This window comes from Aphelocoma coerulescens, chromosome 1A (genome assembly GCF_041296385.1).
Source record: "Aphelocoma coerulescens isolate FSJ_1873_10779 chromosome 1A, UR_Acoe_1.0, whole genome shotgun sequence".
In the NCBI taxonomy this organism is placed as follows: domain Eukaryota; kingdom Metazoa; phylum Chordata; class Aves; order Passeriformes; family Corvidae; genus Aphelocoma; species Aphelocoma coerulescens.
Window position 1 is genome coordinate 63,581,616 of NC_091014.1, and position 20,431 is coordinate 63,602,046.

The 20,431-nt window shown below is 45.7% G+C and overlaps 1 protein-coding gene across 3 annotated transcripts; it reads left to right on the plus strand.

The window, feature by feature from the left end:
• Positions 1-100: 100 nt before the first annotated feature.
• Positions 101-20,223, plus strand: SLC37A3 (solute carrier family 37 member 3). 3 transcript variants are annotated; one of them, XM_069003181.1, is made up of 15 exons: positions 101-192; positions 3,445-3,619; positions 3,722-3,836; positions 5,870-5,962; positions 6,404-6,487; positions 7,666-7,811; positions 8,446-8,542; positions 9,596-9,680; positions 10,735-10,919; positions 13,360-13,501; positions 14,722-14,823; positions 16,430-16,477; positions 17,283-17,434; positions 19,143-19,208; positions 20,034-20,223. In XM_069003181.1, the coding sequence occupies exons 2-15, from the start codon at positions 3,519-3,521 to the stop codon at positions 20,124-20,126; spliced, it is 1,509 nt and encodes a 502-aa protein (XP_068859282.1). In that variant the 5' UTR covers positions 101-192; positions 3,445-3,518; the 3' UTR covers positions 20,127-20,223. The 3 variants fall into 3 exon arrangements, with proteins under 3 accessions (XP_068859282.1, XP_068859285.1, XP_068859284.1); XM_069003184.1 differs by lacking the exon at positions 101-192 and adding an exon at positions 220-237; XM_069003183.1 differs by lacking the exon at positions 101-192 and adding an exon at positions 457-518.
• The last annotated feature ends 208 nt before the right edge of the window (positions 20,224-20,431 follow it).

The following is a 20,431-nucleotide window of genomic DNA, read 5'->3' on the forward strand; positions in this document are numbered from 1 at the left end:
GCCCGCCGCCCCGCCCCGGGCTCGGCCGGGCCGCGGGGCCGGCGCCGCTCGCTCCCGCCCCGCGCAGGGGGCGGGCAGGGCCCCGGCGGCGGCCGCGGCCGGACTACAGCTCCCGCCGCTCCGCGGGACCGCCCGGAAGAGCCGCCGCCTCCTCCCGCCGACTTCCTCCGGCCGCGCTGGGCGCCGCGCACGGTACGCGGGGCCGGGCGGCTCCCGGGGCGTGGGGCGGCGGCCGAGGTGCGGGGCCGGGCCGCGGCGGGGCAGCGGCGGTGCCGGAGCTGGGGCGAGCCCGGCGCTGCCCGCTCGGCCCCGCTCCCCGCCCCGCCCAGGACGCGGCCCCAGCGCCGGGAGCGGAGCGGAGCGGTGGGGCTGGGCTGGGCTGGGCTGGGCTGGGCGGCCGTGCCCGGTGGGGGGAGCGCGGCCCGGCAGCCCGGATCATGGTCGGAGCATCCCGGTGCTCGGGGCAGCCCCTTGTCCTTCCCGGACAGCATCCGTCTGGGCATCCGCGGTGACAGACGGTGGGCTTGTGCTGGCTGCGGAGGGCCCGGCGTGGGTCTGGGGTTGTGCCACTGTTCTTCTGTCTGCCTGGAAAAATGGCATACGAGTGCGGGGGGTTGTTGGTTTGGTTTTTGCTGGGGTTTTGCTTGGTTTTTTAAATTACTATTATTTTGGAAAAAAAATCCCTTCGTTTGTTTTGCACATTGGAAGTCCCAGGAATGTTAACGCTGCACTTTCCTGCCGGCTTTGGAGGGCAGTAGGGTAGCATTAAGGATGTTTGTTTTGAAATTAAGGTATCTTATTTTGACTTTAAGTGAAGGGATAAGGCAGAACACCGAGGAGAGCTTAGCAAATAAGGGTGAAAGCCTAACAAAAGCTTACTCAAAATTCCGGCTGGCTGAAGGTAAATAGTGCTAAGTAGTTAGACAAGGCAGTCTAACATTCTAAAAGCATGCCTTCCTTTCTTAAAGGTATGTGCTTCATTGTCTTGAGTTCTGTAGGTCATCTTGCTGCCTAGTTTTTGTTTCTCCTCCACTAAAAAGTTATTGTGGTGTTCTCACAATAATTAGAAGACTAATTTTAAGGAATGAACTGGTTGCACACTTTTCTAGCCTAGGGAGAATGCCAGTTTTGAATATAGGAAGGGCAGGATGAAGAAAGAGGGAAAACACAATCTTTTGTGGTTATCTCTACACTGTGAAAGTGTCCTGTGCCAGAAGGCCTTCTAGAAAACTAGCTGAGATTGGGAAGCTCTGAAGAACAGATTGTTTCAGTAGTAAATGCTGTTAAAAAAAAAAAAAAAGAGGTGACTCTAAGGTCAAACCAGGTCTTAGCTTTAAAAGGACTCAGTATCTTGGACAAATAAGATCTGTATTTGCATATGTTGACATGAAGCAAGTAGTAAATCTTGTGCTTTGGGCTGCAAACTGATTACTCAAGGAAGGAACTTTTCCCCACAGCATTGCACAACTAGCAGAGTTTTGCTTTCCTTGGGACAGCTCTGTTATCTGCCTGGTGGGAGGGGAGGGAGAGGCAAGGAAGCTCTTGTGTTTGACCAGCAGAGCGTATGGTTCGCAGGCCTGTAAGGACCAGGGAGCTGGGAAATTGGAGTGCCTTGGCTTCCCTTCTCCGTGCAGCTTGTATGGGACTCAGCCCTGAGCTGTAGGGGTACTGCTGCCTGGAAGGGAGTAGCACCGTGTGATACTTATGTAGCTGCTGAGTCTTCAATCACTGATGCTGAGAAATGGTCTGGGGCCTCAGGTGAAGGTAGTATCAAGACTACTTGCAAAGCTGCCTCTTCCAGGGCTGGTCTTGCCTTCTCACAGCTCCAGTTGTAGGCACTTTTTTTTCCTCTGTGTGAACCCAAGCACTCTAGACAGGTGTTCCTGCAAGGAGGTGCCGGTACACCGGGGTGCTCTGTGCCAGCTGGAGCAGTGGCAGTGTGGCTCAAGTGCACCTGGGCTGTGTAGATGGAGACAGATGGTGTCAGGTCTTGTACAGACTCACTGCATTTGTGCTGGATGAGAATGGAGGTGTTCAGGTGTGGTGTAGGATAAACATGACTCCAGTGTCTCAAAGCTGTCGTGGCTGGCCCGTGTTACTCAGAAGGTCTCTGTGCCACACTCTGTTTTGGAGGTCAGACGCGATGTTGGTTTCCATGATGGTTCATGTATCCAGCAGTGGCTGGATATTGCTGTTAGTCAGGCATGTGTCATCACTGAGAGAACAGGGAAGGGAGGCTGCCAGCAGTGAAAGGTGTCTTGATGAACCTTTAAAAAGGAGGAACAGAAAGTCTGTGTGAAATAAATGGTTTTCAGCAGCAGTAATTTGGATGAGAGACTGGGCAATGACATCCACTTTCTCCAAGTGAGGTTATGAAACTGAACTTGTAAAATCTTCTATCAGATGTGCAAATAATTACAAACCATGCCTGTGGATACAGAAGAACACAAAGGCATTATCTTCTGTGTTATTTCAGTGCTGATCCTTTGGGGAAACAGGGGTGGTGCTTTATTGTACCTCTCCTCAGCATTCAGAGTGTTTGTGGTGTTGGCCTGTCTTCTGAAATGTGTGGAGAGAGACTCACCCCCTCACTGCCAGTGGGGCTGTTTCCCAAAATCTGTTCGCAGAAATGGTCCCTTGGCCATGCCAGTGCAGCTGGGGGAGTGGAGCAGTGTGACATGGAGCAGCATGAGGAAATTGTTTGTCTGTCATGGCCTTCCCTCAGTGCTGATAATTTCTGGTTATCTCGAAGTTGAGGCAGATGTCACCTGTGCCCTACAGGTAGGGACAGGAAGGTGTGACTTGTCATGTGCTGTATTAATGAGTTAGTGACAGATGGAGCTGTAGTGTCAGGCTTGAGAATAAATAGGCAAAAATTCCAGCTGTTGGATTTCAGCACTGTCCTCACAGTTACTTCCCTTTTTCCATCTATGCAAGTCCACTCTTGGAAATATTCTTCCAATTAATGAGGCAGTCAGATCACAAACTCTTCTCCACCCATAGCTAAATGCTGCTCTTGTGGCTTCCATCACCCATCTGTGTCCAGCCAGGTAGCAGTGGAAAGCTTATTTATGGCCACTCTGTAGTGCACCATGTGTGTAAGTGGTGCAGAATGGTCTTTAATGGGGGAATGCTGGAAGCTGGTAGATCCAGGGGGTATTCTTTGGTCCCGGGCACCGAAGAGGCATCTGCTAGGAGAGAAACAAAAAAGAAGTGCCATGAGGGTACTGGGAGAATGGGAATAACAAGACACCTTAAGCCATAGAAGGTACTGAGGAATGTACAAGTGATGAGATGGGTAGTGGTGTGAAAGTTGGAAAGGCATGGCATAGAGTTGTTCCATCTGAATTCGAGCTGTTTGGGGAACAGAGCTGTACTTCATATATGTGTTTTAGTTCAAATGTGTTTTCTCTTCTCCTCCCTTCCCACCTTCTTCTATTTAAGTGAGAAGAAAAATGACCTAATCACCATCCAGCCCTCGTGGCCAAGGCAGGAGCAGGGATAGGGCTGCCAGGAACATGGCTGTGCCTGGAAGCTTCCGGAGGCAGCCTGCCAACAGAGGCCTTGTGTCCCACTGCACCCACCATCATATTGTTGTGTTCCTGCTGACCTTCTTCAGGTAGGTTGAGTGTATCTCTGCTCAGAGATTTGTATTTCCACTATTTCCCCCTTGACATCCAGAGAAAATTCAGCCAACCTGTGTCTGTGTGTTTTCTGGCAGTTATTCCCTGCTTCATGCCTCCAGAAAGACATTCAGTAATGTCAAAGTCAGCATTTCCAGCCAATGGACTCCCTCCTGCCTAAACAGCACGGCCCCTGAGCTCCGGCCATATGAGGTAAGGACACAAGGGAGAAGGAAGTGCAAGGAAAGGTGGGCAGCTGCCAGTGGGCTGAGCTTGTGGGGCTGAAGAGGCCCCTTAGCTGTTCCTCACTTCTCAGAATGTGAGGGGGAACTTTAGGAGTTGGCATTGTAGTGTTATGGATCACCAGGCAAGGCTGAAATCTTCCCTAGTGGTACCCAGAGGGAAACTTCTCAAGAAGCTACAGTGTTCCAATGGAAGTGGGGGCCCCAGCAGAGTCTGCAATAGCCAGCAGCATGGAGGAGGGGGAAACAGGGACTCTTCCTCTGGAGCATTGGAGGCAATAAACCAAAGCAGTTAATGGGCTTACAGAGAGTTCTGTGAAATCCTGGCTGTGCTTTCTCTGTGGCAGTGGTGCTGCTGCCACTCTCTTAAAAGGATAGCCAAACCAGGAGAGAAGAGAGCTATCTGAGCATGCTAGCTGCTTATCCTAAGTTAATAGTGAAGAATGATGTTTTATCTTGCATGTAAAAGGTCTGATTTCCATGCTGAGCATCCAGTACGCCTTGTCTGTAAAATCCTGGCTTCAGTGAAAGCAAGTGGGAGTTTGGCAGTGCTTGCTTGCAGGAAAGGAAGTTTTAAAGTGCTTGGTTCTCACAAATGGGAATGCAAGAACTACCTCCTGGTTCCTACCATAGGGTGTTTAGGGCCATGCTTGCTTTTTGTAATGCTTTGTCCCAATGCTTTTGAGAAGTGGAAGAAATCTCACATTAACAGCTTGGTCACAAGCCATGAGATCTATTAGAGCAGGGAGTTACAAGTCAGCTGCTGGAGTGTTGCCTGCATTAGAAATCATTGGTTATTTGAATGTTTGACAGAAGGAACAGAAGGATGATAAATGCTGACTTCTTGTGATAAGTGAGAATAGTAAATTTCACTTGTAATGTGTTCAGGAATTTATAGTATGACCAAAAGGAGCGAGCATCCCAGGGATGCTAAAACAAAATCCAAGGTGTTTCTATTTAGTTCTTTAACTGACTTTCAAACAACTAGTATATTTTGGAAGCTGTTTTGTTTTGTTTTTTTAATATATAGATGATTTGGTGTTTGCTGGATGTTGAGATGCATGTCTGAACAAGAAAAATGGTCAGACTGGTCCTTTAGGTATCAATTTAGGTTCCATCTGTTAAATTAAGTGGATGTATGATTAGTGTTGTCTGTACAAGATGTTCTGGAGAGCTAGAATCAAGCTGAAACTGATGATATTTGAGTTAGGCATATCCGTAGGTTGGGCTTGGGTTGGGTTTGTTTGTTTTCTAATGGGGGCATGGTGAGAAGGGAAGAAAACTTTGTTCTGATAAACTTTATTCATTCTTCAAGTTATCCTCAAAGCTTGCTTTTTTTACCTGATTACATTAATCTTTCTTTGGGGACAAGTGAGACTTCTCCCCTTTTTTTGATCGTATTGAAAGTAAAGTGAAACTCAGGGTAAGCAAAAAACCTAACAACATTAGTGACTGGAGTTTGTTGTAAATAGTTTCCAACCAGTCTATTTCTTCCCCTTGTTCCTTTTGTGGTCTTTCTTTTCTGTTTGTTTTCTGTCATTTCTTATTTTGGCTGCTGCCACAAATACTTCAAGGGAATTATTTATTTAATGAAGACAGCGAGAGAAGTACAGAAGAGATGCTGCACATAAAACAGAATATGCCTTTATTGTATTATTCATTAAAATGCTCATCAGTGTCTCAGAGTAAGAAGCTGTCTAACAGTTGCATGGTTGTTAGAAGTAGGGTTTGTTTTGCCAGTCGTTTGTCTTGATCCAGGTGAAAGGAACATTTCTCACTTCTGGTTTGCTAGCTTGCCTTTTAGAAGTGAAACAAAGTGTCAGTGGACATTTTCTGCTGGAAGATAATGCCAGAATTGTTCCTGATTTGATAATTAAAGTCTTGGAGGAATGGGATCTTGCTTGGGCCAGATGCTGTTCTGCTTTGGAGCTGGGGTTTCCACTGAAAAAGAGTAGAATGAGCTATGCCTCTCCCTGTTCACCTGTCAAATTTTTCTCTCTTTAGCTCTGGAACAGCAGCCATTTATTTCCTAATGCAGAAGAAGCAACTCTCTTCCTGGGGACACTGGACACCATCTTTTTGTTTTCCTATGCTGTGGTGAGTAAAGCTAACCCCAAGCTGCTCAGCTTTGGTTGACTCTTACTGGGAACATCTCACCCACAATAAAAAGCTTAGTTCAGAGGCAAATCTTTTCTCTTTCGGTTTCTGTTAGTTCTGCCCATGCCTGTCACCCATATGAAGATGCTTGTTAGCAAACACAAGGGAAATACTATCACTTCAGAATTTCTTACACTCCTGTCACCAGGGAGGACTAGTTCTGTCTCTCCAAGAGTTCTCAGCTGAATTCTTTCAAACAAGAAATGTAATGAGCAGCTACGAGCAGGGTTTCTTTGGTGACAAGAGAAGTGGTGAGAATCAAACTATAAGTTGGTATAATGGCAGTGTTTGGATTAGTTTGGCCTTTCTATGTCATTTTAATTCTTACAGCTATAGGGTGCAAATCTTCTGGCTTTATTTAATGCTGTGTTTTGTTCTCAGGGTCTCTTTGTCAGTGGCATAGTTGGGGACCGCCTGAATTTACGCTGGGTTTTGTCTTTTGGCATGTGTTCCTCTGCTCTGGTGGTAAGTTGGAACATAGGAGTGGGATTTAAAAGTCTTCCTTAGGGTTTCTGGGCAGGGTTTTGCTGTAGGGGAGAAGAGGCTCGTTCTGTTTCTGTGTGAATGTGCTCATGAGCTGTAGCTGTACCTCAGTGTCTCAAAGCCTGCAGGTATCACTTGGTGCTGGATGCATGCACTGCATTGTCTAAAGTACTGAGCGTAGATGACTCTCCCCTTCCTGAAATGTCTAGTTCTGGACACTGTCAGAAGGAAATTCCTAAGTCTGAGGCACTGCCTAGATGAACAGTTTTTGTTCAAGATTAGTGTATTTGGACTTTTGGGGACTGTTTTTTGTAGTATAACTTAATCTCTGAGACCATGTATGTTGTTATCGAGGCTTTTGCTTCCAAACACAATCTTTGCTCTGTTCTTTAAAGAATGTGCTAACAATCCCAGGCACTCATGTACTTATTTTATGTAATTGCTGGGAGGGTATGTGTCAAAAAAGAGTATCTGCTTAAAACGAAAGAGTTCTTCAAGTTCAAACCACTGCAGATAAGTGTGAATCTGTTTTATCTCATGGTGGTTTTCTGGCTATTAAAGTAGTAGTAAAGTGTGTGGAGTGTGTTTGATTTACCCAGTGGCTACAAACCCTCCTGTGACCTATTGGGCTCTGCAAACACGTGACTACAAGTGTGCCTCAAGCACCCTGTGCCACAATGTGTGTTTATTTTGGCTGGTTTGGGTTAGAGCACTTAGTAATTTGAGACCTGGCTGTAGTATTTATGTTAAATTTGGTGAAGATCCATGACCTGTGAGGGTTCTGTGTTTGCAGAGAGCCTCATGGATTAGGATGTCAGTACAGCAGCAGATCAAGAGGCTACTGTAGTTTTAGTGTTGTTGCTGAAAGTATTTGTCTCTTCCTTCTCCTCTGCTCTTGTAACTGTGCTGTTTGGGGAGACAAAAGTCTTTTGGAGAGGAAGTGCCATGATAGCACATTTGTCTCTGGAGTCAGAGCTGTGCTGGCTCAGCAGAGGGTGCTGTGAGTCCTGTGCTGTGTCTCAAACAATGCCAGCCTGGCCTCTGCCCTGGCCCTGCACAGCTCCCTGAAAGCTTGTTCCTTTTTTTAGCACCCCACTCCTGAATGTCTTTCACCAGTAGCCTCAGGGTGTCTTCTCTGTTTCCCCCCTGCTCCTCTCTAGGTGTTCTCCTTTGGCACACTCACAGAATGGTTGCATTTCTACAACAAGTGGTTCTACTGCTGTCTCTGGGTTGTGAATGGCTTGCTTCAGTCCACTGGCTGGCCCTGTGTGGTTGCTGTCATGGGAAATTGGTTTGGAAAAGCTGGGTAAGTTGAGCTGTCTTCAGTGACTCACTTATCTGACCTGCTGAGCAGCAGATCATGCTGAAATTCTCAAACCAGAAAGGCCAACTGTTAGATCATAATTAAAATTAGGTAGGATGAAGTATGCCTTACTTGTTACATTCTCTCTCTCTCTCTCTCTCTCTCTCTTTCTGTTTTTTCTGGAGCCACAGCACAGCCTGGTGTGAACACAACTGAGTGTGTTAAAAGCACAGAGTCGAACTTCAAAACTCCTGTAGAGTGACTCAATTTTAATTTTCATACCACTGGAAAACCTTTCTGTCTACTTACCAATAAAGAGAGCAAATAGTAACTGACTCATGGTAGATTCTACTCTCTCTCTGGGGTATTGCAGATGAGCTCTAGTCAGTTTGTAACCTAGTTGCCAGCTCACTCTGCTTTAAGACAGATGTTTCAGTGTTCCTTGCTTATCTGTTTGACCCCTCCAAGTTATTATGTGTTTTGTTTTAAGTGAACTTTGCGTCTCTCTGAAGTGGTCAGGGAAAATGGTGTAACTTTATTCATAAATTAAAGTTCACTTGAATGTTCTGCTTTTGTCTTGTTTGTAATGTCATCTGTCCTCACATTGCCTGCTTCAAATCTTTTTCCCCTTCTGCAGGAGGGGTTTTGTGTTTGGACTCTGGAGTGCCTGTGCATCTGTGGGAAATATCCTTGGGGCATTCCTTGCCTCCTGCGTTCTCAAATATGGCTATGAGGTAGGTATTGCTGCCTGGCTTCTAGCTGCACCTGCATGTCTGAATGGGTTATGAGACACTGGTTTCTTATCCCATCTTTGAGGGGCAGCAGCCTCCTGTGTCCAATTTCATCTTACTGAGTTCTGTGGAGGTAAGCAGTAGGCAGAATAGAAAGGCTGTTCCTTTCCTGACTCTTCCAAACTGGGAGAAATGAGCCTGAGACTCCTCTGTAAACAGGACTGATGTTACTGAGGAGCTCTAGTGTCACATTATACCTTCTTCTGATTTGGGTGCCTTCAAGTGCTCTTCAGAGTCATCCAGCACAGGTTCTCAGTTGACTGGAGTCACTGGAGCTGGAAGGGCATGGAGGCATAGCTGCTGTGAGTGGGAAGAGGCCAGGCTGTCCTGTGGCAGTGGACAACTGAGCACAGGGAATGGGAGTGACCCAGCACATCTCGCAGCATGGGGTCTCTGAGGACAGGCTGGCAGAGCTGAGCTGGTCACTCTGGACATGAGAAGGTTTAGGGTACCAAGAGCAGCCTTCCAAAGCCTGGGAGAAGATTGCTGAGAAATCAGAGCCAGACTTTTTCCTGGACTACACTGTGAGAGAGTGAAAAAGCAGTGGGTATACAGTGAAGCAGGGATGGTTCCAACTGGATATTTGGAAAACTATTTTCCTATGATGTAAAGCAATGGAACAAGGGGACAGAGCCTGTAGGATCTGTCTTTGGAGGATTTCAGGATCTGATTGACTAAAGCTCTGAACAATCTTGTCTGAATTTGGTGCCTGACCCTTCTTTGAGCAGTCCCCTCCAATAGAGCTGTATCTCTGGTTGTGTTGGCTCAGCTGCTTCCTCACTGCTGTCACCTCAGTACAGATAGGCCTAGATAGGACCCAGTCTGTTCAGGAGATGCAGAGATCACTTGTTTCCAAGTGTTATGGATGCAGTCTGGGTTGTTGTAGCTGTGTTTGCTCTCTAATGAGGCTGGAATGTAAAGAAACCCTCATTAGTGAGGGAGGTGTGTGTGACTGAAAGTGCTTTAAAGGAGAATGCTTTATTTATTCCTCCTCAGTATGCTTTCTTGGTGACTGCCTCCGTACAGTTTGCTGGAGGAGTCATTGTGTTCTTCGGGCTCCTGACGTCGCCGAAGGAAGTAGGTGAGTGGAAGAGCTGTGCTATTTCAGTCCCTTCATGGAAAGCAGAGCTGCAGCTTTCCAGGTAGTTCTACTCATTCTGACAGCATTTATCCTCAGGGCTCTCATCAAATGGTCTTGCACCTTAATGCATTTAATGGAGCAAATGCTTTACTTGCCAAGATCACACTAAATGCTACCCTGCATCACGTGAATAGGGTCTGGATATTTTTTAAAAGCAAAATAAAACGGCCTGGCTTTAACATCTCCATTAGGATATGCCTAATTATCAGTTTTTCTTCACCTGAAACATCAGTATTTGTTAAAGAAACAGCAGACAAACTGATAACTGGTTGTTGTCGGAGAAAACTATGGCAAGCCTTAACTGTGCAAAGGGAAGGGAAAGTAGTTTTGGTCTGCAGGACTGCCACAGATAAATAACTCTTGGGTTGGATGTGTTTCTTCTCTGAAAAGGTGGCAGGCAAGTCAGAGTGTAGGAGGAAAACAAAAGAACTTTGGGGCTTTGACAGGGCCGTGGAGGAGGTTTCCCAGGTGCCTGCAAAGGCTGTAAAGTTGGTAGCACTAAAGCTGCCATAAAGAGTGCTCATAAGAGTGCTCTGCATCCCAGGAAGCACAATGCAGTTCCCAGGCCTTCCATTCCAGCAAAGGCACGAACAGGCAGCAGGTGTCTGTGTCCCTGCTGCTACACTCGGCCTCCACATTCAAGGGTGGTGGCACCCAGGAGCCAGGGCTGAGGATCCCAACCCCTCAATAAGGGGGGAAATGCACTAATTTGTTGTGTCTTCCAACTAATGGCCAGACACTCAGAACAGACAAAGCCGACGCCAGGATCAGACAATACTTTCAAGAGCCCTAGAAGACAAAGGGTAGAAACTGGCGGCACTGCAGAACACCATCTAGAAGAGTTTCTAAGCCAAAGGAAGATGGAGGTATGGGAGAGCAAGGGAATTGCTAGAAGGTAGAATTGCTTAAAAGAAGTGAGCATAGCTTTAGAGTGGGGAAAGGGTGAACAGGCTGTGGTCTGTTTTTCCTGTTGCTTATTCCTTGTAAAACTTAGGCCTCCCTGAGCTTGGAGCAGATGAAGATGAAGTCAGTGTGGAAGAAGATGCCAACAGACCTCTGATGGGCAATGATGATGTAGATGATGATGACCGGAATTACTCCATTCAAGCAACTGACAATGACAACCAGCCCAAGGCCATTGGCTTTTTCCAAGCTTGTTGCCTTCCTGGTGTAGTACTGGTGAGGACACAGGTTCTTAAGTAAGAGCTGACTTACCTGTTAAATGTAAAGCTGGCTTTTTGCAGTGTCAGGATTTGTTCACATCATTGTTAATATGTTGACCATATGTTGTAGTGGTTGACATCTGATGTCTCACACTGTTGAAATGTTGGGGTTGGGCCTGTTACCCTTGTGTGCATGGATGATTCTGTCTGGGTGTGTGGTGTGTGTTGCTCTTCCCATCCTGCTTCATGGAGTGCATGTAATGAGCTGGGGAAGGGGAGCAGAGATCCTGCCCTTCCTGCTGTGAATTTGGAAGGGAGTCCATGAGCAAAGGTGGCTGTAGGATGCTTCCTTGGTAAGATAGATGCCTGCCCTGAGGAGTGAGGTTCTCACTCCTAACTGAGCATCACACAGAGCTCTGTGGCACTGATACTGAGATTTGGGGTTTTTTAGTTACCGTAAAGCAGAAAGCTGGCCTGAAAAGTCTGAATTGGCATGATGTGACAGCTGGCAAAGTGTGTGGGATTTCTTAGGAACAACAGGAAACCAAGGCCTGGTGATGCAGTTTCCACATATCCTTGTCCTGACCTTTGAAAACTTGTGCTTCTGTATCAGCAGTATTGCCCAATTCATGTTCAGCTGAAAAGTTAACCTGTCATTAAAAACCAGTGTTAACCTTCTGCGTCTGTGGGCTGTCCCCTCTGAGTACTAGAGCCAGTACAAGAAAGGGGGCAGAGTGGCTGGCTCAGCAGAACAGTGGGAACTGTCTGGATTTGTCATGGAGCAGAGCTACTGAATGGGCAGTGTTGCCAGGTACCCTTAATGAGCAAAGCAGTTGGCTGTTGTGATTAAAGCAACAGGAAATCTGGAAGGGATGGGTGGAAACCTAGAAGTGTCCGTGTGTTGAGTGCAGGACAACCCCAGTTCTGTTGTTAAGGCCTTAGTTGAGGGATGGCAAAAGAAAGCAAACCCATCTTGAGTTCTTTCCTCCTCTGGTAAATGCCTCACACAAAATGTTAGTGGTGGCATCTGCCTCAGTTGATATGTGACCTTTTTCACTGGCCTGAGCAAAAGGAGATGGCAGCAACTGAGGTTGCTGGCTTTGTACTTTGGGTTTTGAGGACACGTTCCACACCCTAATCCAGCAACCTGAACACCTCTGAGTTTTATCTGATGTCAGATTAGTGCCCAGCCAAACAGGGATACCATGTCAGATTGATGAGAGACCAGATACTGAGAGAATCTCCAAAGCCTTGTCAAGATTCTACAAAGAATTTATTTGACATATTTTTTCTGTAGCTTCTCTCATCTCCTGCTGAGTGATACAGTGGAAGAGTTTTAGTGCAGACAGCTTTCCCCTGAGCCTCTAGGAATTCAGTGTTTAATCACTCAGACAATCTGGTGGACAGTTTCTTAGTGCATTGAAATAAATATCACTTTGTACAGTGCATTTCTCACACCCAGAGGCAGGAGAACTCTGCCAAACATCCCCATGTCTTCCATATATGGTGGAAATTAGTTTGTGTCCTGTAAGAGTGAAAAGGCATTAATAATACAGCTAAAAAAGTCTGTATCTATTAAAATAATATAAATTCAGAAGAGATAATTTTGTGGAGTTTAATATGTAAAAAGATCTGCTTTTTAAAATTCAAAGTCAAGTGTCCATATGCACACAGTCTCAAAGGCTGTGCTTTAGCATCTTCATCCTTGTTTGCCTCTTCAAGTGGGTTCCTTGAACTGCTGTGTTGGTGTTTATCAGGCAGCTTTACTGAAACAGTGTGACCTGTCCCTCTGCATGCTGGGCCAGCAGTCCCTGAGAACTAATCTTTGCCACACACATGAAGGCTCCTAAGGAGGAGATCTGCTAGCTAAGGACAAATTGAGCCCAGCAGCCAGAAGAAGGAGGTTGTCTCAGTTGTTGGGTTTGAAAGCCTGTGCTCAGCTTTGGCCACACCTTTCATCCCGTGTCCTGGAATACCTGCCTGGGGATTTCGGGTGAAGCTTTCTCTTCTGGTGCTGTAAGCAGATGAGCCTTTTGAGCAGCACAAGATAGCACAGAGGAACCACTTCACATAACTTTTCTCAGCATGATGCACAGATGACTAAATCTCAAGCTTGTTTCATGTCACGTGGTTGGCTCCCTTCTCTTCAGAAGGTGAATTAAATTTTCTTTGGTTTTTTTGAAGCCTGATGTCATCTCCTCTCAAGATTACACTGAAAGTGTTTTAACCCATTGCATTCAGTGATAAAAAAATAACCTTCTTGACAGTGATTTTTGTATGCCTGAGTTCCCTTTGATGTTCAGCATTAAGCTTTCATGATGCTGCCTTCTTACATGAAATTCAGAAGCGCTTTCCCATGAAAGCTTTAGCTGGATCCAGAGCTTTATGGGAATAAGCAGAAGTGCTGTTTGCATTTCTCAAGTGCTAACTGCTCACTGGCCCTCTCTTTGTTCCAGTACTCCTTGGCCTATGCCTGCTTGAAGCTGGTGAATTACTCATTCTTCTTCTGGCTGCCCTTCTACCTCAGCAACAACTTTGGATGGAAAGAAGCAGAAGCTGACCAGCTCTCGATCTGGTATGATGTGGGAGGAATCATAGGTGAGTGAGCAGGGGAGTGACATCTTCTTGCAGCTGCCTGCATAGTGTTTGAGAATGAAAGACAGTGAATGCAGCCAGAGCAGTGGTGTTCAGTGGGATCTAGCTTTCACTGAATGTGGGAAAGGTCTAGTTATGTATGTGGCTGCTTGGCTTTTTTTTTTTTTCCTTAAAAAAGTGTATGACCCCCTAAAGAGTTTACATTTAACTGAAGGGCACTGTCACACTCTTTAAAATTACCCCCAGCTGGCAGTTTTCTTCATTGATTAGGACCTCTTGAAAAGTGCTGTGTACAAAATGGGGCCCCTGCTTGCTACTTCCTTTCTGACAGGTACCCTGGGGGAAGATTTAGATCTGGGCTTAGTGGGTTCTGTACTGTCCTGTCTGTCCTATGTTTTTAAGGACAGACTCATTGCAGATCTCAGCAGAGCAGGCACCAACTGTGTTATGTTCAGAAATTAAATGTAATTGCTCTTGTTTCTGCTGGCTGCAAAATCTGACCCAGTTCCTCCAGAATAAAGAATATATTGTATATGTGTTTAGACTTCCAATCTCCTGTGCTCAGGTTCTTGCTTTATTCCTTTGTCCAGTTAGCTTTCCTATAATAGACATCCTCATTTGGGTCTGTTCAGGGTCAGTGTTTTTGCCTCTGTGGCCTTTTCTGCATTAGGCTTTCTCAGCATTCTGGCTTTTACCAGCAGAGCAGTTCCTGCAGAGGTAGCAATGGTACATAAGGTGATTTTTATTGGCCTTTGGCATTTGTTGCATTCAGTTGCACCTGCCCTACGTAGGTGAAGACAGCAGGGAATGTGAGGCTCCTGTGTAATAGTGTTTTCCCTGTGAGAAAGAGCTGCCTGTTCTTGCACTTTCAGTTAAAGGAACGAGCCACAGTGTTCAGCTCGCTTAATCCAGCGTTGTGGTGGTTGTAGAGTTGTGATGGTCCTATGTGGGAAGAGAAGGAAAGTAGGAGTTGCATGCCAGAAAAAAAGAAGGAACACATTCCCAATAGAGCACTATGAGTAGTTTTCCCTGCTTTATCTGAGACACTTAAATTTACTGCTGTCTCTGTGTCCTGGGCAGTAAGGGCAGGAAACATAGCTCTCAGGATTTTAGAGGGAATGTCTATTGATGAGGAAGCCAGAGGCCACTGCACTCAGTGAAATGAGCTTTGTTCAAGGTGTCAGCATCCTGATCCTGACAGTGATATTTTTCTTTTTGAACAGGTGGGACTATCCAGGGCTTGATTTCTGATGTGCTGCAGAAGAGAGCCCCAGTGCTAGCAGTGAGCCTGCTCTTTGCTGTGGGCTCTCTCTTTGGATACAGCCGTGAGTATGCGTGTGCTGCGCAGGGATAAGAGGTTCATTCAGTGCATCCCAGAGAGAACCAGAGTACAGCCTGTTCTCATTATGTTTTCTGGTCTTGAAACTGCTTCTGGATCAGAATGGTGCCTTTTGATCTATTTTGCTCAAGTGCAGCACTGCACAGAAAGAAATCTGTTCTCTGGTTAATGGGGTGGAAATGAATTCTCTGAGTGGCTGGATTTCCCTATAGTGGTGAGTTATGGTACTGATCCTTCTGGTACTGATCCTCCTTCAGTGTCAGTGAGATTTTTGGCATTGGCATTGTGTCAACACCATAACTGGTAGAGCAAGAAATCTCGGGTGCTTCCCTATGCTATGAGGAAAGAGAATCTGTGGACAGAGCTGTGCTGGAGTACATATACACTACACAGAGGCAGGAGAAGCTCTTAGACTTCACCACTTACACTTCTGTAAGTGGTGAAATTGGAGAGTTTCTGCCTCTTTTATGATAGATATAGTTCTTGCTGTCTGGCTGTTGAAAGGAATCTCAGGAAAACAGAGTGTAAGGAGATAGGAAGATGTAATTCCTGTGAAACATTTTATGAAGCACTTCTAGGGGTGACAGGTATGTGTCTTCAGACAATGTCCTGTGGTACCAGAGTGATTTAACTCACTGGGATGCTGTTTCACTTCTCTGTGTGATCCTCCAAAATGGGGTGGTGGTCCAGACAGACTTTTTTAGAGCACTTTGAGATCTGTGGGTAGAAAACTGCCAGAGCTGGACATGAGAAGTGTGGTTTTTGGAAGCATGAAGGCTTACTCAGATGGTCTTGAGGCAATGTCAGTAAGTTATTGAATAGCAAGGATTGGGTTTGGTGGAGTTTTTGTAGGCTCTTGTGCTAACGCATTGCTTTAAAAAGTGAATTGGAAGTAAACATGAAATTATTGCTGATGAGGTTTGAAGTTTGTACTAGACAGCAGAGCAGCCAGAGCACCAGGTGCCTTGTGCTTAACTCAAAATGTGCTGCTGTCCAGACAGATACAGAGGTCTCAGGTGATCCAAGGTTCCTGCAGTGTGATAATTCAGCTTCCATCAGCCAAAACAGGAAACCTTATTATACCCATAGTGTGTTGTACATAAGAGTAATAGTGGCCTGAGAATCTGTGAAGAGGGTACACCTTGCCTTGTGCAGGAACTCGCTGTGTGTGGGCCCTGAGTGGAAGTGAGTAAGGAATTCAGGTGATGCCTGGAAGTGAGGTATCAGGGAAAACTCAGAAAAGCACTGAGGGACTGTAATGGGAAACTAGCTGCATGTACATGTGCTGCTGGAAAGGCAAGGAGAACCTGTAGGTGCTCAGACACAGCTTTGTAAAGAGGAATTAGGAGATGGGGGTTTGCATGTTTTGCTTTATTGTGCAGCATTGTTTGGGAAGTTGCTGGATTACTACCTCCAGGTCCAATCTCTGTATTTTAAAAAATGTTTTGGAAAATGGAGAATGAGTGAAAAGGCTTATTCAAATGCTGAATACTTTATGATGAGAGAGTTTGAGCTGAGCCTGACTTCCCCAGAGAGACAGATGAAGGATTCTCTTACTACTCAAGTTTATTTACCTGGTCTTTCTCTTGCAGGTTCCCCAAACAGCAAACCTATCAATGCTGTGATCATGGCAATTACAGGTAACTTCTCAAAAGCCACTGTTATGCTGGTAGACATCTAAATGTGTTGCAGAACAATCAGTAACACCAGCCAGGTGGTGGTAAGGTGTTTGTGTGTGCTGCCATCTCTGATGATTTTGCAGAAAGGGTGAAAACTGGGGCCCAGTTTCTGTTACCTTTGGAAAACTGCCTTACAGAAGGAGGTATAGAATACAGACTGTATAGAATAGTGGCCTGGAGCTGAGGGGATCTGCCTTGGCTCAGTATGATGAAGGTGGATTTATGCCAAAATACCAGTGATCTTGTATCTGAGGAACTGGGTATGTGGCAGTCATGAGCTGCAGCTCAAATTTGAGGGTGTTTGTCACAATCCAAAATACCCTGTGTACTGTGAGAGGTCACAAGCTTTTTGTGCCACCACACATACTGTGCTGTGTTATGGAATTAAGCCTGCATGAATAGAGCCTTTCTTTCCAAACACTCTTATTTCAGAACTCTGTCCTCTTGTTGTGGGTCCTTTTTTTTTTGCCTTCCATCTCCTCCTCCATGAACTGTTGGAGACTGAGGCTGTAGCATGGGGGTATGCTACTCCAAAGTAATTAAAACGTTCTTGTTGGCTGTTTCTGTGTGGGTACTCCAGATATTCAGGGTGTTCCATGACTGTATGTTTCAGGTACCCCTCTGCTTGCAGTTACACTCTGAGCACTGTCCCTAGACTTAATTCTTGTCCTGAGCTTTGCATGGTAGAAAATCTGGGTTTTGAAGGTGTTTTGTTGAGAATCTGAGTATTTGTTTTGCACCAAGGCTGTTGTCTTGTCATTTTCAGGATTTTTCATTGGAGGTCCCTCTAACATGATCAGTTCTGCAATTTCTGCTGACCTGGGGCGTCAGGATCTGGTGAAAGGCAGCAGCGAGGCTCTGGCAACAGTCACGGGAATTGTGGATGGAACAGGCAGTATTGGTGCTGCTGTGGGTCAGGTGAGGCTGCCAAAGGAAAAGAAAGGTCTGGGGAAGGAAGAAAAATGTCTGTTGTGGTTACAGATGTTAGTACATTCCTCAATCCAGAGTTGTATGGGGAGAGAAAGAGAGGGTTGGAGGATTTTAAAAATAATTAAGAAACAATGAAGGGAACCTGTCTGTTTTAACTAAGTTTCCAGTGGAAACAATGTAATTAAGAACTAAACTAAGTATTAATAGTGCTAATGTTAAGGCACTTTTGTAATTCAAATGAATTTTAGAGACTTTCATATCCTGAACTTCAAAAAGCTTCGCAAAGAGTGAAAAAATATTTTGAAAGTTGGAGATTTTTTTGTTTTGAGGTGATAGGAAAACCTTCTCTTACAGAAAAGCATATCTCTATAACTGAGTAAAATTGGAATACTTTTGAATGTTACAGCATTTATGAAGTGATTTAAAATTTGCTCTTATTTGTGCTTGCTCTTTTTATCTGTGGATATCTTTTACACCTTGTAAATCCAGCCCCACTTGCTTCAAGAGTCCTTACAGTATGCTGCCAGAGGTCTGAGGACTAGAGTGTTGCAGAGGAGGAAGCTGACAGTGTGCCCACTGGGGATGTTTTCTTCTCAAATACAAGTGTTAGCTACGTGAAAGAGCACAGTGGTGCTTTGGGGAGGATTTAGGAGAGACATTGGAGCCAGTTCTATTCCAGGCATCCTGCAGTGGTGGTAAAATACCACGGATGCAGGCAAGGTGTGCGAGGTCCTTTTCTTGAAAGGGATTTGGGTTTGTGCTTGCCATTGATTGCCTGAAAAATACAATCATTCAGTCACTCCTTTGTGGGATAGATGCTGCTTATCTCCTCTGAACATGGAAAATTACAAGTGCTTTGAGGACATGTATAAGTGCGCTGTTACACTCAGTGTTCTTCTGGCATCCTCTCAGTGTTTTTGTCTTCCCACACACATACCATCCAAACTCACGTCATCACAAAAATTGGGCCTTTGGTTCTGAGAGATTCCACCTGCCTCCCCTTCCAACACTGCATTTATTCCAGCAGAGACAACCACGACGTCATTCTGGGGGTGTGTGAATAACAGCAAATGCACAATGAGCGTGTTAGAAATTCAGATCCTGTTCTGATACACCCAGAAGTGAAGAAGGGAGGCCCTTGTGCAGCATCTGAATATAAATCTGCTAATAAGGGGTACATTTTCTTGTGTGGCCTGGGCTGCCCAGTTGAGCCAGGGTGCAGCTCAGAACAGAGTGTAGTCTCAAGTGTCTTGCCTGGATGAAGGGTTAAGTAGTTACTGGTTGCACAACTCTTGAAAATGTGTCTTGTGTAATTTATAAGCCATTCTAGAGCTTTTAGTTCTTCTGAGAGTACTTACATCCACTTATGTCCCAGTGTTCCGTGCAAAAACCTCGTATTCAGCAGAGTCAATTTGTCACCCTTTGAAACTGTAGTGCAGTTCTGTCGTTGTGCTGCTCTGAGTTACTGTAAAGCTTCAGGATGGTGTCTCTGCTTTGCTGAAACTGTGGGTTTCATACAGAAAAAGGCTGCTGTCCTGAGTCATCTCTTCTGACAGGAAAAGACCAGTTGGAAGATTTTGTGATCAGCTCTGTGTAGAGTGTCAACAGCCCACAAAGTCTAGGAAATGAAAGTGTTATGCCTGAAAGTCATGCTTATCTCCCCAGTTTGAATAATATTTTTTTCATTTCTATTTAGTATCTAGTGTCTTTGATCCAGGAGAACCTGGGATGGATGTGGGTTTTCTATTTCTTCATTCTAATGGTAAGAAATCACCTTTTTTAAAAATTCTTTGTCAAAGCTCAATTTGCCATAGGAGGTTCTTGTGAGAACCTGGGAATGGTGACTTCAGATACCATTGTCAAAGCGGCCTGTGGTGTGGCTTTGCCTCAGATTGTCTAAGTCAGGTGGGTTCATTTTGGATCCTTTAAAGTCCTGTTACCCAACAGGAACTGAGATTGTAGCAGAGGCACAAAAATACTTGCCCAAAAATATCTGTATGCATTTCCTAAAGCTTGTACCACCTTACTGACTTCCAAGGCTGGACTTCTCCCTCCTGTTTCTCCATGATACATAGTTCATAGTATGTTCAGAGAGCTGAAGTGAAGCTGCTTGTTTGTTAGGTCTTGAAGATTAGTGGAAGGAGTGATGAGGGTATTGAAACTAAACTGAAAATACCTTGCCCCTGTTTTGCTGCTGGGGCAGAGAATGGTTGAGGCCCTGATGTCCACTCAGCATCACCACAGTGGTGAACACTGCACAATTCACTTGGTCTTCCCTGCTGGAAGTGCCAGGAGAGGTCTTTGCATCTGTGCTGACAAGGGAGAAGGCCACTTTGGTAACCAGCAGAGGTGGTGAGGAGGAAGGTCACTGAGGAGCTGAAGAGCTCATCTTTATGAAAGGATGATCATGACAGCTGAAATTGTATGAGCTTTCCTGCAAGCTCAGTCCTTCCTCTGCTGTGCCACTCTGTCATTCCTTCTCTTAGCCTGTATCTCTCTGGGATGGCCTTGGGTGCACATTGGAGCGGGGGTGGCTGCAGCTCTGGTCGCTCTGTGCTGACTGTCTTGGATTTGCTTCTTTCCACAGACGAGTTCAACAATCCTGTTCATTTCACCATTGATAGTGAGGGAGATCAGGTTGCTGCTGCACGAGCGGCGCCTGCGAATGCTGGCAGAGTGACTTCTGCTCCCCTCTGGAAGGACTGCTGTATGGAACTGACAGCTGAGACACTCATCAAAGCCCTGGGAGACTTTTTGTTACATCCTCCAGGTTTGGACTGATTCAAAATGACTCCACAAGACTTGATTGAGTCGCCTTAGGCAAGCTCAGTCATGAAGTACCAAATACCCATCCTGAGACCACCCTGTCACGGAGCTGCTGACCTAAGCCAGACAATCCACGGGACTGACGGATTGTCCCAGCCTCCCAGGCTCTTCCATGCCAGCAGTCACACCGGGGTCCTCTGTTGGGTGTCTCATTCCTCT

Bases quoted from the DNA above. Each gene is read 5' to 3' on its own strand.
- SLC37A3 (XM_069003181.1), top strand. From the start codon at position 3,519: ATGGCTGTGCCTGGAAGCTTCCGGAGGCAGCCTGCCAACAGAGGCCTT. The intron at 3,620-3,721 runs GTAGGTTGAGTG...GTTTTCTGGCAG, and splicing joins TTCCTGCTGACCTTCTTCAG to TTATTCCCTGCTTCATGCCT. The intron at 3,837-5,869 runs GTAAGGACACAA...TTCTCTCTTTAG, and splicing joins CTGAGCTCCGGCCATATGAG to CTCTGGAACAGCAGCCATTT.